This window comes from Chaetodon auriga, chromosome 1, assembly GCF_051107435.1.
Source record: "Chaetodon auriga isolate fChaAug3 chromosome 1, fChaAug3.hap1, whole genome shotgun sequence".
NCBI lineage: Eukaryota > Metazoa > Chordata > Actinopteri > Chaetodontiformes > Chaetodontidae > Chaetodon > Chaetodon auriga.
Genome location: NC_135074.1, coordinates 4,246,723 through 4,264,637, shown reverse-complemented (window position 1 = coordinate 4,264,637; position 17,915 = coordinate 4,246,723). Strand labels below are relative to the sequence as shown.

The 17,915-nt window shown below is 42.8% G+C and overlaps 1 protein-coding gene across 1 annotated transcript in view; it reads right to left on the bottom strand.

Annotated features, from left to right (window-relative positions):
- The window catches only part of LOC143324255 (mucin-5B-like), a 53,493-nt gene that overhangs the window by 18,482 nt on the left and 17,096 nt on the right, over positions 1–17,915 (bottom strand). Inside the window, exons 22-29 of the mRNA XM_076736597.1 lie at positions 17,457–17,627; positions 16,523–16,759; positions 16,030–16,186; positions 15,751–15,879; positions 14,374–14,521; positions 13,332–13,375; positions 12,421–12,605; positions 10,392–11,453 (exon numbers count right to left, since the gene is read on the bottom strand). Coding sequence (XP_076592712.1) covers positions 10,392–11,453; positions 12,421–12,605; positions 13,332–13,375; positions 14,374–14,521; positions 15,751–15,879; positions 16,030–16,186; positions 16,523–16,759; positions 17,457–17,627 — 2,133 coding nt within the window. The remainder of the gene's footprint in view (positions 1–10,391; positions 11,454–12,420; positions 12,606–13,331; positions 13,376–14,373; positions 14,522–15,750; positions 15,880–16,029; positions 16,187–16,522; positions 16,760–17,456; positions 17,628–17,915) is intronic.

Below are 17,915 nucleotides of genomic sequence, written 5' to 3'. Positions count from 1 at the left end.
GTTGTGGATGTTTGTAGTTGCGTAGTTGACTTAGTAAAAGATGGTGTTGATTTTACAACTGTTGTTTCTGAGCTTGTTGTTGTGACAGGTGGTACAGAGGTTGTAGTTTCAACAACAGCGGTGGTGGAGGTTGTAACTGGGCCAGTGGTGACTTGAGGTGTTGTTGTCGTTCCAACCTTGACAGTTGTTGTTTCTGATGTTGTTGTTTCAGTGGGTTTAGCTGTGGTTCCTCTGGTTGTGGATGTTTGTAGTTGCGTAGTTGACGTAGTAACAGATGGTGTTGATTTTACAACTGTTGTTTCTGAGCTTGTTGTTGTGACAGGTGGTACAGAGGTTGTAGTTTCAACAACAGCGGTGGTGGAGGTTGTAACTGGGCCAGTGGTGACTTGAGGTGTTGTTGTCGTTCCAACCTTGACAGTTGTTGTTTCTGATGTTGTTGTTTCAGTGGGTTTAGCTGTGGTTCCTCTGGTTGTGGTTGTTTGTAGTTGCGTAGTTGACGTAGTAACAGATGGTGTTGATTTTACAACTGTTGTTTCTGAGCTTGTTGTTGTGACAGGTGGTACAGAGGTTGTAGTTTCAACAACAGCGGTGGTGGAGGTTGTAACTGGGCCAGTGGTGACTTGAGGTGTTGTTGTCGTTCCAACCTTGACAGTTGTTGTTTCTGATGTTGTTGTTTCAGTGGGTTTAGCTGTGGTTCCTCTGGTTGTGGTTGTTTGTAGTTGCGTAGTTGATGTAGTAACAGATGGTGTTGATTTTACAACTGTTGTTTCTGAGCTTGTTGTTGTGACAGGTGGTACAGAGGTTTTAGTTTCAACAACAGCGGTGGTGGAGGTTGTAACTGGGCCAGTGGTGACTTGAGGTGTTGTTGTCGTTCCAACCTTGACAGTTGTTGTTTCTGATGTTGTTGTTTCAGTGGGTTTAGCTGTGGTTCCTCTGGTTGTGGTTGTTTGTAGTTGCGTAGTTGACGTAGTAACAGATGGTGTTGATTTTACAACTGTTGTTTCTGAGCTTGTTGTTGTGACAGGTGGTACAGAGGTTGTAGTTTCAACAACAGCGGTGGTGGAGGTTGTAACTGGGCCAGTGGTGACTTGAGGTGTTGTTGTCGTTCCAACCTTGACAGTTGTTGTTTCTGATGTTGTTGTTTCAGTGGGTTTAGCTGTGGTTCCTCTGGTTGTGGTTGTTTGTAGTTGCGTAGTTGACGTAGTAAAAGATGGTGTTGATTTTACAACTGTTGTTTCTGAGCTTGTTGTTGTGACAGGTGGTACAGAGGTTGTAGTTTCAACAACAGCGGTGGTGGAGGTTGTAACTGGGCCAGTGGTGACTTGAGGTGTTGTTGTCGTTCCAACCTTGACAGTTGTTGTTTCTGATGTTGTTGTTTCAGTGGGTTTAGCTGTGGTTCCTCTGGTTGTGGTTGTTTGTAGTTGCGTAGTTGACGTAGTAACAGATGGTGTTGATTTTACAACTGTTGTTTCTGAGCTTGTTGTTGTGACAGGTGGTACAGAGGTTGTAGTTTCAACAACAGCGGTGGTGGAGGTTGTAACTGGGCCAGTGGTGACTTGAGGTGTTGTTGTCGTTCCAACCTTGACAGTTGTTGTTTCTGATGTTGTTGTTTCAGTGGGTTTAGCTGTGGTTCCTCTGGTTGTGGATGTTTGTAGTTGCGTAGTTGACGTAGTAACAGATGGTGTTGATTTTACAACTGTTGTTTCTGAGCTTGTTGTTGTGACAGGTGGTACAGAGGTTGTAGTTTCAACAACAGCGGTGGTGGAGGTTGTAACTGGGCCAGTGGTGACTTGAGGTGTTGTTGTCGTTCCAACCTTGACAGTTGTTGTTTCTGATGTTGTTGTTTCAGTGGGTTTAGCTGTGGTTCCTCTGGTTGTGGTTGTTTGTAGTTGCGTAGTTGACGTAGTAACAGATGGTGTTGATTTTACAACTGTTGTTTCTGAGCTTGTTGTTGTGACAGGTGGTACAGAGGTTGTAGTTTCAACAACAGCGGTGGTGGAGGTTGTAACTGGGCCAGTGGTGACTTGAGGTGTTGTTGTCGTTCCAACCTTGACAGTTGTTGTTTCTGATGTTGTTGTTTCAGTGGGTTTAGCTGTGGTTCCTCTGGTTGTGGTTGTTTGTAGTTGCGTAGTTGACGTAGTAACAGATGGTGTTGATTTTACAACTGTTGTTTCTGAGCTTGTTGTTGTGACAGGTGGTACAGAGGTTGTAGTTTCAACAACAGCGGTGGTGGAGGTTGTAACTGGGCCAGTGGTGACTTGAGGTGTTGTTGTCGTTCCAACCTTGACAGTTGTTGTTTCTGATGTTGTTGTTTCAGTGGGTTTAGCTGTGGTTCCTCTGGTTGTGGATGTTTGTAGTTGCGTAGTTGATGTAGTAACAGATGGTGTTGATTTTACAACTGTTGTTTCTGAGCTTGTTGTTGTGACAGGTGGTACAGAGGTTGTAGTTTCAACAACAGCGGTGGTGGAGGTTGTAACTGGGCCAGTGGTGACTTGAGGTGTTGTTGTCGTTCCAACCTTGACAGTTGTTGTTTCTGATGTTGTTGTTTCAGTGGGTTTAGCTGTGGTTCCTCTGGTTGTGGTTGTTTGTAGTTGCGTAGTTGACGTAGTAACAGATGGTGTTGATTTTACAACTGTTGTTTCTGAGCTTGTTGTTGTGACAGGTGGTACAGAGGTTGTAGTTTCAACAACAGCGGTGGTGGAGGTTGTAACTGGGCCAGTGGTGACTTGAGGTGTTGTTGTCGTTCCAACCTTGACAGTTGTTGTTTCTGATGTTGTTGTTTCAGTGGGTTTAGCTGTGGTTCCTCTGGTTGTGGTTGTTTGTAGTTGCGTAGTTGACGTAGTAACAGATGGTGTTGATTTTACAACTGTTGTTTCTGAGCTTGTTGTTGTGACAGGTGGTACAGAGGTTGTAGTTTCAACAACAGCGGTGGTGGAGGTTGTAACTGGGCCAGTGGTGACTTGAGGTGTTGTTGTCGTTCCAACCTTGACAGTTGTTGTTTCTGATGTTGTTGTTTCAGTGGGTTTAGCTGTGGTTCCTCTGGTTGTGGATGTTTGTAGTTGCGTAGTTGATGTAGTAACAGATGGTGTTGATTTTACAACTGTTGTTTCTGAGCTTGTTGTTGTGACAGGTGGTACAGAGGTTGTAGTTTCAACAACAGCGGTGGTGGAGGTTGTAACTGGGCCAGTGGTGACTTGAGGTGTTGTTGTCGTTCCAACCTTGACAGTTGTTGTTTCTGATGTTGTTGTTTCAGTGGGTTTAGCTGTGGTTCCTCTGGTTGTGGTTGTTTGTAGTTGCGTAGTTGACGTAGTAACAGATGGTGTTGATTTTACAACTGTTGTTTCTGAGCTTGTTGTTGTGACAGGTGGTACAGAGGTTGTAGTTTCAACAACAGCGGTGGTGGAGGTTGTAACTGGGCCAGTGGTGACTTGAGGTGTTGTTGTCGTTCCAACCTTGACAGTTGTTGTTTCTGATGTTGTTGTTTCAGTGGGTTTAGCTGTGGTTCCTCTGGTTGTGGATGTTTGTAGTTGCGTAGTTGACGTAGTAACAGATGGTGTTGATTTTACAACTGTTGTTTCTGAGCTTGTTGTTGTGACAGGTGGTACAGAGGTTGTAGTTTCAACAACAGCGGTGGTGGAGGTTGTAACTGGGCCAGTGGTGACTTGAGGTGTTGTTGTCGTTCCAACCTTGACAGTTGTTGTTTCTGATGTTGTTGTTTCAGTGGGTTTAGCTGTGGTTCCTCTGGTTGTGGTTGTTTGTAGTTGCGTAGTTGACGTAGTAACAGATGGTGTTGATTTTACAACTGTTGTTTCTGAGCTTGTTGTTGTGACAGGTGGTACAGAGGTTGTAGTTTCAACAACAGCGGTGGTGGAGGTTGTAACTGGGCCAGTGGTGACTTGAGGTGTTGTTGTCGTTCCAACCTTGACAGTTGTTGTTTCTGATGTTGTTGTTTCAGTGGGTTTAGCTGTGGTTCCTCTGGTTGTGGATGTTTGTAGTTGCGTAGTTGACGTAGTAACAGATGGTGTTGATTTTACAACTGTTGTTTCTGAGCTTGTTGTTGTGACAGGTGGTACAGAGGTTGTAGTTTCAACAACAGCGGTGGTGGAGGTTGTAACTGGGCCAGTGGTGACTTGAGGTGTTGTTGTCGTTCCAACCTTGACAGTTGTTGTTTCTGATGTTGTTGTTTCAGTGGGTTTAGCTGTGGTTCCTCTGGTTGTGGTTGTTTGTAGTTGCGTAGTTGACGTAGTAACAGAGGGTGTTGATTTTACAACTGTTGTTTCTGAGCTTGTTGTTGTGACAGGTGGTACAGAGGTTGTAGTTTCAACAACAGCGGTGGTGGAGGTTGTAACTGGGCCAGTGGTGACTTGAGGTGTTGTTGTCGTTCCAACCTTGACAGTTGTTGTTTCTGATGTTGTTGTTTCAGTGGGTTTAGCTGTGGTTCCTCTGGTTGTGGTTGTTTGTAGTTGCGTAGTTGACGTAGTAACAGATGGTGTTGATTTTACAACTGTTGTTTCTGAGCTTGTTGTTGTGACAGGTGGTACAGAGGTTGTAGTTTCAACAACAGCGGTGGTGGAGGTTGTAACTGGGCCAGTGGTGACTTGAGGTGTTGTTGTCGTTCCAACCTTGACAGTTGTTGTTTCTGATGTTGTTGTTTCAGTGGGTTTAGCTGTGGTTCCTCTGGTTGTGGATGTTTGTAGTTGCGTAGTTGACGTAGTAACAGATGGTGTTGATTTTACAACTGTTGTTTCTGAGCTTGTTGTTGTGACAGGTGGTACAGAGGTTGTAGTTTCAACAACAGCGGTGGTGGAGGTTGTAACTGGGCCAGTGGTGACTTGAGGTGTTGTTGTCGTTCCAACCTTGACAGTTGTTGTTTCTGATGTTGTTGTTTCAGTGGGTTTAGCTGTGGTTCCTCTGGTTGTGGTTGTTTGTAGTTGCGTAGTTGACGTAGTAACAGATGGTGTTGATTTTACAACTGTTGTTTCTGAGCTTGTTGTTGTGACAGGTGGTACAGAGGTTGTAGTTTCAACAACAGCGGTGGTGGAGGTTGTAACTGGGCCAGTGGTGACTTGAGGTGTTGTTGTCGTTCCAACCTTGACAGTTGTTGTTTCTGATGTTGTTGTTTCAGTGGGTTTAGCTGTGGTTCCTCTGGTTGTGGATGTTTGTAGTTGCGTAGTTGACGTAGTAACAGATGGTGTTGATTTTACAACTGTTGTTTCTGAGCTTGTTGTTGTGACAGGTGGTACAGAGGTTGTAGTTTCAACAACAGCGGTGGTGGAGGTTGTAACTGGGCCAGTGGTGACTTGAGGTGTTGTTGTCGTTCCAACCTTGACAGTTGTTGTTTCTGATGTTGTTGTTTCAGTGGGTTTAGCTGTGGTTCCTCTGGTTGTGGTTGTTTGTAGTTGCGTAGTTGACGTAGTAACAGATGGTGTTGATTTTACAACTGTTGTTTCTGAGCTTGTTGTTGTGACAGGTGGTACAGAGGTTGTAGTTTCAACAACAGCGGTGGTGGAGGTTGTAACTGGGCCAGTGGTGACTTGAGGTGTTGTTGTCGTTCCAACCTTGACAGTTGTTGTTTCTGATGTTGTTGTTTCAGTGGGTTTAGCTGTGGTTCCTCTGGTTGTGGATGTTTGTAGTTGCGTAGTTGATGTAGTAACAGATGGTGTTGATTTTACAACTGTTGTTTCTGAGCTTGTTGTTGTGACAGGTGGTACAGAGGTTGTAGTTTCAACAACAGCGGTGGTGGAGGTTGTAACTGGGCCAGTGGTGACTTGAGGTGTTGTTGTCGTTCCAACCTTGACAGTTGTTGTTTCTGATGTTGTTGTTTCAGTGGGTTTAGCTGTGGTTCCTCTGGTTGTGGTTGTTTGTAGTTGCGTAGTTGACGTAGTAACAGATGGTGTTGATTTTACAACTGTTGTTTCTGAGCTTGTTGTTGTGACAGGTGGTACAGAGGTTGTAGTTTCAACAACAGCGGTGGTGGAGGTTGTAACTGGGCCAGTGGTGACTTGAGGTGTTGTTGTCGTTCCAACCTTGACAGTTGTTGTTTCTGATGTTGTTGTTTCAGTGGGTTTAGCTGTGGTTCCTCTGGTTGTGGATGTTTGTAGTTGCGTAGTTGACGTAGTAACAGATGGTGTTGATTTTACAACTGTTGTTTCTGAGCTTGTTGTTGTGACAGGTGGTACAGAGGTTGTAGTTTCAACAACAGCGGTGGTGGAGGTTGTAACTGGGCCAGTGGTGACTTGAGGTGTTGTTGTCGTTCCAACCTTGACAGTTGTTGTTTCTGATGTTGTTGTTTCAGTGGGTTTAGCTGTGGTTCCTCTGGTTGTGGTTGTTTGTAGTTGCGTAGTTGACGTAGTAACAGATGGTGTTGATTTTACAACTGTTGTTTCTGAGCTTGTTGTTGTGACAGGTGGTACAGAGGTTGTAGTTTCAACAACAGCGGTGGTGGAGGTTGTAACTGGGCCAGTGGTGACTTGAGGTGTTGTTGTCGTTCCAACCTTGACAGTTGTTGTTTCTGATGTTGTTGTTTCAGTGGGTTTAGCTGTGGTTCCTCTGGTTGTGGTTGTTTGTAGTTGCGTAGTTGACGTAGTAACAGATGGTGTTGATTTTACAACTGTTGTTTCTGAGCTTGTTGTTGTGACAGGTGGTACAGAGGTTGTAGTTTCAACAACAGCGGTGGTGGAGGTTGTAACTGGGCCAGTGGTGACTTGAGGTGTTGTTGTCGTTCCAACCTTGACAGTTGTTGTTTCTGATGTTGTTGTTTCAGTGGGTTTAGCTGTGGTTCCTCTGGTTGTGGATGTTTGTAGTTGCGTAGTTGACGTAGTAACAGATGGTGTTGATTTTACAACTGTTGTTTCTGAGCTTGTTGTTGTGACAGGTGGTACAGAGGTTGTAGTTTCAACAACAGCGGTGGTGGAGGTTGTAACTGGGCCAGTGGTGACTTGAGGTGTTGTTGTCGTTCCAACCTTGACAGTTGTTGTTTCTGATGTTGTTGTTTCAGTGGGTTTAGCTGTGGTTCCTCTGGTTGTGGTTGTTTGTAGTTGCGTAGTTGACGTAGTAACAGATGGTGTTGATTTTACAACTGTTGTTTCTGAGCTTGTTGTTGTGACAGGTGGTACAGAGGTTGTAGTTTCAACAACAGCGGTGGTGGAGGTTGTAACTGGGCCAGTGGTGACTTGAGGTGTTGTTGTCGTTCCAACCTTGACAGTTGTTGTTTCTGATGTTGTTGTTTCAGTGGGTTTAGCTGTGGTTCCTCTGGTTGTGGATGTTTGTAGTTGCGTAGTTGACGTAGTAACAGATGGTGTTGATTTTACAACTGTTGTTTCTGAGCTTGTTGTTGTGACAGGTGGTACAGAGGTTGTAGTTTCAACAACAGCGGTGGTGGAGGTTGTAACTGGGCCAGTGGTGACTTGAGGTGTTGTTGTCGTTCCAACCTTGACAGTTGTTGTTTCTGATGTTGTTGTTTCAGTGGGTTTAGCTGTGGTTCCTCTGGTTGTGGTTGTTTGTAGTTGCGTAGTTGACGTAGTAACAGATGGTGTTGATTTTACAACTGTTGTTTCTGAGCTTGTTGTTGTGACAGGTGGTACAGAGGTTGTAGTTTCAACAACAGCGGTGGTGGAGGTTGTAACTGGGCCAGTGGTGACTTGAGGTGTTGTTGTCGTTCCAACCTTGACAGTTGTTGTTTCTGATGTTGTTGTTTCAGTGGGTTTAGCTGTGGTTCCTCTGGTTGTGGATGTTTGTAGTTGCGTAGTTGACGTAGTAACAGATGGTGTTGATTTTACAACTGTTGTTTCTGAGCTTGTTGTTGTGACAGGTGGTACAGAGGTTGTAGTTTCAACAACAGCGGTGGTGGAGGTTGTAACTGGGCCAGTGGTGACTTGAGGTGTTGTTGTCGTTCCAACCTTGACAGTTGTTGTTTCTGATGTTGTTGTTTCAGTGGGTTTAGCTGTGGTTCCTCTGGTTGTGGTTGTTTGTAGTTGCGTAGTTGACGTAGTAACAGATGGTGTTGATTTTACAACTGTTGTTTCTGAGCTTGTTGTTGTGACAGGTGGTACAGAGGTTGTAGTTTCAACAACAGCGGTGGTGGAGGTTGTAACTGGGCCAGTGGTGACTTGAGGTGTTGTTGTCGTTCCAACCTTGACAGTTGTTGTTTCTGATGTTGTTGTTTCAGTGGGTTTAGCTGTGGTTCCTCTGGTTGTGGATGTTTGTAGTTGCGTAGTTGACGTAGTAACAGATGGTGTTGATTTTACAACTGTTGTTTCTGAGCTTGTTGTTGTGACAGGTGGTACAGAGGTTGTAGTTTCAACAACAGCGGTGGTGGAGGTTGTAACTGGGCCAGTGGTGACTTGAGGTGTTGTTGTCGTTCCAACCTTGACAGTTGTTGTTTCTGATGTTGTTGTTTCAGTGGGTTTAGCTGTGGTTCCTCTGGTTGTGGTTGTTTGTAGTTGCGTAGTTGACGTAGTAACAGATGGTGTTGATTTTACAACTGTTGTTTCTGAGCTTGTTGTTGTGACAGGTGGTACAGAGGTTGTAGTTTCAACAACAGCGGTGGTGGAGGTTGTAACTGGGCCAGTGGTGACTTGAGGTGTTGTTGTCGTTCCAACCTTGACAGTTGTTGTTTCTGATGTTGTTGTTTCAGTGGGTTTAGCTGTGGTTCCTCTGGTTGTGGATGTTTGTAGTTGCGTAGTTGACGTAGTAACAGATGGTGTTGATTTTACAACTGTTGTTTCTGAGCTTGTTGTTGTGACAGGTGGTACAGAGGTTGTAGTTTCAACAACAGCGGTGGTGGAGGTTGTAACTGGGCCAGTGGTGACTTGAGGTGTTGTTGTCGTTCCAACCTTGACAGTTGTTGTTTCTGATGTTGTTGTTTCAGTGGGTTTAGCTGTGGTTCCTCTGGTTGTGGATGTTTGTAGTTGCGTAGTTGACGTAGTAACAGATGGTGTTGATTTTACAACTGTTGTTTCTGAGCTTGTTGTTGTGACAGGTGGTACAGAGGTTGTAGTTTCAACAACAGCGGTGGTGGAGGTTGTAACTGGGCCAGTGGTGACTTGAGGTGTTGTTGTCGTTCCAACCTTGACAGTTGTTGTTTCTGATGTTGTTGTTTCAGTGGGTTTAGCTGTGGTTCCTCTGGTTGTGGTTGTTTGTAGTTGCGTAGTTGACGTAGTAACAGATGGTGTTGATTTTACAACTGTTGTTTCTGAGCTTGTTGTTGTGACAGGTGGTACAGAGGTTGTAGTTTCAACAACAGCGGTGGTGGAGGTTGTAACTGGGCCAGTGGTGACTTGAGGTGTTGTTGTCGTTCCAACCTTGACAGTTGTTGTTTCTGATGTTGTTGTTTCAGTGGGTTTAGCTGTGGTTCCTCTGGTTGTGGATGTTTGTAGTTGCGTAGTTGACGTAGTAACAGATGGTGTTGATTTTACAACTGTTGTTTCTGAGCTTGTTGTTGTGACAGGTGGTACAGAGGTTGTAGTTTCAACAACAGCGGTGGTGGAGGTTGTAACTGGGCCAGTGGTGACTTGAGGTGTTGTTGTCGTTCCAACCTTGACAGTTGTTGTTTCTGATGTTGTTGTTTCAGTGGGTTTAGCTGTGGTTCCTCTGGTTGTGGATGTTTGTAGTTGCGTAGTTGACGTAGTAACAGATGGTGTTGATTTTACAACTGTTGTTTCTGAGCTTGTTGTTGTGACAGGTGGTACAGAGGTTGTAGTTTCAACAACAGCGGTGGTGGAGGTTGTAACTGGGCCAGTGGTGACTTGAGGTGTTGTTGTCGTTCCAACCTTGACAGTTGTTGTTTCTGATGTTGTTGTTTCAGTGGGTTTAGCTGTGGTTCCTCTGGTTGTGGTTGTTTGTAGTTGCGTAGTTGACGTAGTAACAGATGGTGTTGATTTTACAACTGTTGTTTCTGAGCTTGTTGTTGTGACAGGTGGTACAGAGGTTGTAGTTTCAACAACAGCGGTGGTGGAGGTTGTAACTGGGCCAGTGGTGACTTGAGGTGTTGTTGTCGTTCCAACCTTGACAGTTGTTGTTTCTGATGTTGTTGTTTCAGTGGGTTTAGCTGTGGTTCCTCTGGTTGTGGTTGTTTGTAGTTGCGTAGTTGACGTAGTAACAGATGGTGTTGATTTTACAACTGTTGTTTCTGAGCTTGTTGTTGTGACAGGTGGTACAGAGGTTGTAGTTTCAACAACAGCGGTGGTGGAGGTTGTAACTGGGCCAGTGGTGACTTGAGGTGTTGTTGTCGTTCCAACCTTGACAGTTGTTGTTTCTGATGTTGTTGTTTCAGTGGGTTTAGCTGTGGTTCCTCTGGTTGTGGTTGTTTGTAGTTGCGTAGTTGACGTAGTAACAGATGGTGTTGATTTTACAACTGTTGTTTCTGAGCTTGTTGTTGTGACAGGTGGTACAGAGGTTGTAGTTTCAACAACAGCGGTGGTGGAGGTTGTAACTGGGCCAGTGGTGACTTGAGGTGTTGTTGTCGTTCCAACCTTGACAGTTGTTGTTTCTGATGTTGTTGTTTCAGTGGGTTTAGCTGTGGTTCCTCTGGTTGTGGATGTTTGTAGTTGCGTAGTTGACGTAGTAACAGATGGTGTTGATTTTACAACTGTTGTTTCTGAGCTTGTTGTTGTGACAGGTGGTACAGAGGTTGTAGTTTCAACAACAGCGGTGGTGGAGGTTGTAACTGGGCCAGTGGTGACTTGAGGTGTTGTTGTCGTTCCAACCTTGACAGTTGTTGTTTCTGATGTTGTTGTTTCAGTGGGTTTAGCTGTGGTTCCTCTGGTTGTGGTTGTTTGTAGTTGCGTAGTTGACGTAGTAACAGATGGTGTTGATTTTACAACTGTTGTTTCTGAGCTTGTTGTTGTGACAGGTGGTACAGAGGTTGTAGTTTCAACAACAGCGGTGGTGGAGGTTGTAACTGGGCCAGTGGTGACTTGAGGTGTTGTTGTCGTTCCAACCTTGACAGTTGTTGTTTCTGATGTTGTTGTTTCAGTGGGTTTAGCTGTGGTTCCTCTGGTTGTGGTTGTTTGTAGTTGCGTAGTTGACGTAGTAACAGATGGTGTTGATTTTACAACTGTTGTTTCTGAGCTTGTTGTTGTGACAGGTGGTACAGAGGTTGTAGTTTCAACAACAGCGGTGGTGGAGGTTGTAACTGGGCCAGTGGTGACTTGAGGTGTTGTTGTCGTTCCAACCTTGACAGTTGTTGTTTCTGATGTTGTTGTTTCAGTGGGTTTAGCTGTGGTTCCTCTGGTTGTGGTTGTTTGTAGTTGCGTAGTTGACGTAGTAACAGATGGTGTTGATTTTACAACTGTTGTTTCTGAGCTTGTTGTTGTGACAGGTGGTACAGAGGTTGTAGTTTCAACAACAGCGGTGGTGGAGGTTGTAACTGGGCCAGTGGTGACTTGAGGTGTTGTTGTTGTTCCAACCCTGACAGTTGTTGCTTCTGATGTTGTTCCTGTTGTAGTTGAACTCTCATGATATGTTGTGTTCAATACAGAAGGTTGTGTAATGACAGTCGTTGTTTCTCGCACTCCTGTAACAACACCAACTGTTGTTTCTCGGCTTGTTGTTGTGAGGCCTTGGATTGTGGTTGTAGTTGATGGTTTTGATGTTACAACTATTGTTTCTGAGCTTGTTGTTGTGACAGGTGGTACAGAGGTTGTAGTTTCAACAACAGCGGTGGTGGAGGTTGTAACTGGGCCAGTGGTGACTTGAGGTGTTGTTGTCGTTCCAACCTTGACAGTTGTTGTTTCTGATGTTGTTGTTTCAGTGGGTTTAGCTGTGGTTCCTCTGGTTGTGGTTGTTTGTAGTTGCGTAGTTGACGTAGTAACAGATGGTGTTGATTTTACAACTGTTGTTTCTGAGCTTGTTGTTGTGACAGGTGGTACAGAGGTTGTAGTTTCAACAACAGCGGTGGTGGAAGTTGTAACTGGGCCAGTGGTGACTTGAGGTGTTGTTGTCGTTCCAACCTTGACAGTTGTTGTTTCTGATGTTGTTTCAGTGGGCTTAGTTGTGGTTCCTCTGGTTGTGGTTGTTTTTTCTTTTGTTTTTGTTGTCGTAACTGATGGTTTCGATGTTACTGTTTTTTCTGGCTTAGTTGTTGTGACAGTTGGTACAGAGGTTGTAGTTTCAACAACAGCTGTGGAAGAACTTGAAACTGGACTAGTGGCAACTGTACCGGATTTTGTTGTTGTGCCAGCTACAGTTGTTTCTTTTGTTGTAGTTGGCCCTCCAAGTTTGGATGTGGTTCCAGTTGTTGTTGACGGTGATGTCGTAAGAACTGTGTTAATATCAGAAATTGTGTAGTATTAAGAAAGTGTTGAAGTACCCAATTTTTTTTTTTTTTTTTTTTTGTTTTTTAACCTTAGTAATGGAGACAATATGCAGGATCTGTGGTTGTTCTGTGTCAATTTTCTTACCTGATGTAATTTTTCCAACTGTGCTGAATGTAAATGGTCTTGTTGTAGGACCTGCAGTTGTAGTAGTTAAGCATGGCTTGATGCTTCTGATTATGGTTCCATTGGCCCCACAGACAGCTGTGATGCAGTTGTCAAAGACATCTGTAGTGTTGTAGATGGTTTCCCCATATGTGTAGATCATTCCATTAATGAAGCATGTGCAATCTGTCGATTGAGAGTATCATCTTTTGAATATCCATCATCCATATTCTTTTTTTCTGCTAGGGAACATTTTCTTGCTAAAATAATCCCTCCCCTCTCAGGTGTGGTATTTCAAAATGCTGATTAAACAGCATTATTATTACTCTACATGAATGCCTTGGCCTGGTCACAACAAAACTCCACCATCAAAGAGGACTAGGCCAACATTCAATAGGCCACAATCAACAACCTGATGAACTTTGTGCAAAGGAGGTGTGTTGCACTACATGAGGCAAATGGTCACCAGATACTGACTGGTTTTCTGCAACCTCCTAAAAATAAATATCAGCAGCACTAGTCATGAACTATGAAACCCCCAGTTTAGTGTCTTTTTCGTTAAATGTCTTTTCCAACATAAAACTGCACATTTTCCTGTTATTGTGACCACCCAGGCCTACCTGTGTAATAATCATGCTGTTTAATCAGCGTCTTGATTGGCCAGGCATGTCAGCTGAACAGATTAAATTGGCAAAGGACAAGTTCTTGCTAAAATGGATTTAATCAAATCTGTGAACATATTACGGAAAAAAGGCTTTTGTACACCCAGAAAAGTCTTAGATCTTTTAAGCCAGCATCAACAAAAGTATTGCATTTATGTTTTTGTTAACTGTATTAATGTGTGTGTGAGTGTGTGTACTACTTACATTGATAAACAGATAAATAAATACACTGTCAGTGTCAGTGACTTACTGTTCACATTGTAGATGCATTTTATTCCAGAGACTGTACAGGAGCTTTGAAATAGAAAGAAGATTTGGTCAGTTCATTGCTCTTTGAGATCCACAAAATTAACAGTCATTTTTCATGATGAGCATCCTCAATTATATATCATGATGTGAAGCAAATTGTTTGAATGAGACTGGATAAGTCCCAGGAAAACAGGGAAAGGAGTGAAAACCATTCATTGAGACTGTAGCAGAGAGTTTCAAATACAGAATAGCAACCATATTTATACATTTCTCCCCAAACAAAATTGTTCTAAAAGTAACCATAAAAACTCCTATTCAATCCAGCCAAACACCATTTGGCTAAAACCTTGGAATATAACTTATTGTCTGCATGAATTAAAGAAATTGGGTGACTATGAGATCCTTACCTTTTCTGAACAATAGAGGAATTAAAGAAATATTTTCTAGTGCTATGGAACAATTATTTTTCTACCGCAGACTATATGAATATCGCAGATGTGCAGCAACAATTCAGATGGTATACCATAGAGGGCTTTAGGGAAGTTTGTAAAGGCTAAGTGTAACTTTTTCAAAGATATTAGACAGTCCAAATCCACAATGGTAAAACATCATTAAAGTATTATTAATTTCTACCAGGTGAGAGATGAGACCTTTTAAGGGTGATTGTATGCAGTCTATTAATGTATACCTTTCACATTGTTTTAACTAAAGGGCCTGCATCCATTGTCATAATACTTCAAAGGGGTGAGGACAGGGGATTAGAATTCTCTGGCCATTGTACTTGTGGATCACGTATTAAGGTATCCATCCATGCATTGCATACTGCCAATGATTCAGTGGTCAGTGGCTATTTTATTGGTCTGTCAAAATGCCCTATGCTGATCGGTCAAAGTGGGGATATAATTACTCTAAAAATGGTATAGTTTCTACTCAGTTACAGTATATTACATCAATAGTGTGCATGTCCAAATGCGGTATGTGCATCAATGGCGACTGTGTGCTACGCCCTTAGAATGAAGATGAATCCTCTGTATGAGACATACCAAGTGAAACAGTTCTCCGATGGAACCCTGTCTCCTATGTTGTAATGGGAGCCATCGTCACCATAGCAGCCACATTGGTCCCAGGAGACACATTTCATAGTGTCTTCATTAAAGAAGGGCTGGGCTGGGGGACACTGTGGATAGCAGCCTGCAACAACATTAAAACATTCTGATTAACCTCAGTAGAAATACAAGTATGGCAAAATGTTAAACTGTTGTGCTCAAACTGTGCTTCTTTCCAAAGTGCTATATGAGCACAATTTGCCGCTCCATCACCCATTTACACACAGATTGACACACACTCATGGCAGCGAGATACCATGCGAGGTGCAGGTCTTACCCTTAAGATTTGGGGTTTAGCCCAAAGACATTTTGATATGTGGACAGGAATTGCTGGGTATTAACCCACCAACCCTGTGCCCAGTGGACAACCCTGCTTACCTCCTAAACCACAGCCACCCCATTAAATATAATGTTCCCATTCATTGGATTCCAAAACCAAGCAGATTTGTATGCAGCCTGGGAGATAGTTTTGCTTCAGTCATGATCCCCCCCCATATATCCTGCCAACACACCAATAAACTTTGATGCAAAACAGAAAATGACAGAGAAAGAGTGGCTGGGTGTGATGTGGCAACCAGGTAGTATTCTCACAAAGATTTCATGGAATGCTGAATGTTGAAAAGTGATGATGACAGAGTGATTCCCCCAATTGTATCATTTCTTTGAGGCTTTGTTCTCAAATGTTGGCCTTGTGCAGGTCTGTGGCTAGGAGTTGGGAATCTGTGATATATAGCACCTATACAGCATAACAACAACATAGCAAGTCTGAATGAGATCTTTTTCTTGAGTGTTTTGCTAGTGGTGAGCCATACATTGTGTGTTTATTTTAAATGATTGAAAATGTTCCATCACTTAAATTTCTTTTTGTTTTGGTCAATGACTCCTTGCACAGAAAAACAAGTTACTGTATATGTTCACAGAGCTGCAAGACAGATGAATTAAGGTAGAAAACAAACTAACCCAAAGAAATGAAAACTTAATACAGCATATAATTTGTAAATTGTTGGTTTGAAACAGAAAAAGGTTTGCAAGCATATCCATCAGAAATACGTGAAACAGAAGAGACCACCAGAAAATGCCATTAGCTTTTTCTCCATGCCCAGTGGTGAAAACAGCGATACTGAGTATGATTGCTCTAAAACACATGTCTAAATCCTGAATTATAAGCACATCTGGTTGACATTCACTTTTACAGTATATTTGAACAGAGGAAAGATCAAACAGTTAGTTGCCTAAGTTGCACTCAAAGCCTGGCCTTAAAACACATACTCCATTAGTCAAGAAGTTGCATTGCAAGAGATCTGTCTCACGTACCTTCCAGGGTAGTGATGATGTTGGAACAGCTTGCTGATGGGTTCTTACATGTCTTCATGCAGCCAGCTCCACAAGGCTTGTAGTGCCACTCACAGTCACCAGGGGAGTTATAGTAGTCACAGAAAATAGCTGCAAGGGACAAAACAAGTTCTTCTATGCTCGTTAAAAAAGTCAGCGTGTTCCTTAGTATGACAAAATATATTAAAATTCATGAAAGATACAGTTGATTGATTTTGTTTTAGCATCCAAGAGTGCCCAAAATCCAGTAGCGAAACTTACGGCACAGCTTTGGAGTTCTCCATCTAATGCAGGACCCAGCTTCATTACAAGCTTTGGCATAGGCAGCCAGGGCAGTGCAGAGACACTCACAATCCCCACCATAGTCACAAGCACAAGAGTCTTTCTTACAAGAGTCAAAGTATGGAACAGGATCAACCTTGAACACAAAATATGTACAGTTTAGCAGAATAATAAAGGTCAACAGTAACAAAAATGTCCTCTGTTGGTAGCAGTAGTATTTGTATCAGGAGTGGCTTTGATAGCAATACCAATAGCAAAACAGTCCATACAGTCATGGTAGGACTATATTTTGATTGAACAGATGTATAGACAGACCACCCAACAGATGAAGTAACGAGCACTTAGTGCCAAAGATGGAGAGAAACAGTAGCATTTCTGTAATTTCCTGAATACCATGGCTGTTAAAGTGATATTTTAGTGTATTTGTTGACATGTGTGTATCCATGCAAGTATGTTTGCTATCACCAGTTACCTGCATATGACAGCTCTTGAAGGTGTCACTGTAGATGACATTACACTGTGCCTGGGCCCATGCTGCCCGGAAGGGGTTGGATTTACAAGGATTAGTGGTTTCCTTGGGAAATGGGCAATTTGACATCTTCCAGCTGTTGCCAAATTCTTGAACGTCTGCCACTATCTCCTGGGAGCGTGTGGTGAAGTCATTTTTACTGTTGCCATCAAAGTTTCCACACAGACCACACACTTGACCCTGAGAAGGAAGAACCCAATGATTGTTATCACTGAATAATCCTTCACCCCGTAGGTGTAAATTTGGCATGCTCATTTAATGCCTTTACTGTACAGTTAATAAAGTACTGACACTGTTGTAATATTTACCAAACCCTTGCCATTTGTACCGTATGTCACATTTAACCCGGTCCTCTCTTTAAAAGTGGCACACAATTTGCTGACTACAAAACACCTGACTATCATAGCATAACATAAAATGTGTTTTAAACCAAAATTATGAGACATGTAACTTGAACCAATTTAAAGCTGAATTGATCAATTTTCTCGAGGGGCCAGGAAAACATCAAAACAACCACCATCATAGTCCTGACAGTTATTATGGCCAGTGTGTGAGCAGGCAGCATATGAATGCCAACCCTGGGGAAAATATTCTGTTCTTAAGATAGATGTAGTGTTCACAAGCTAATCACTAACCATACTATACTGTAAATGTGTGTGCAAAGCTAAAAAGCTTAGTGGAGTTGCTGAGTTGGGTGATAATTTCAGCACTATGAGCAACCCCTTTTACGTTGTGTATAGTCATGATAAATGTTAATCAACATATTAATCAAAAATATTCATTGTTGTTCTTTGTGGAACAAAATGTCTTGATGTGAAGATTTTCATGGTGTGACAATAAGCCAGACTGAATCAAAACATGCAGACTTGATTTTTACCTGGAACTTCGCACTGAGTTTAATGGAGATACTGGTCTTCTGGTCCCACATGAGCAATATCCCTGGGTTAATCTTTATCACCAAGAACAGACCCATCTTCTGTTCCTGAACATTCTGGCTGCCACCCTTTACTATAATGAAGGTCTCATCTTTTAATTGGAATTCGCTATCCTGTTGATATCAACAATAAATATGCATTTTATTAGCACACAATTCAAGTGATGATGAACAAGTAACCAGTTGCTCAATAAAAAAATTCTACTTTTTTTACTTTTTCACCTTAAATGTTAGCTACATGGTATTTATTTATGTTATATTGTGAGGAGGAACTTTTGTTCCCTGATAGCTGGAAATAAACTGCCTTTTTCCTCACGAAAGAACAGGTACAAATTTACTGTATGGCAATATCAAGTTCTCATTTTACTAGCATTGCCTCTTAGTGTGAGTGTTCACACAGGC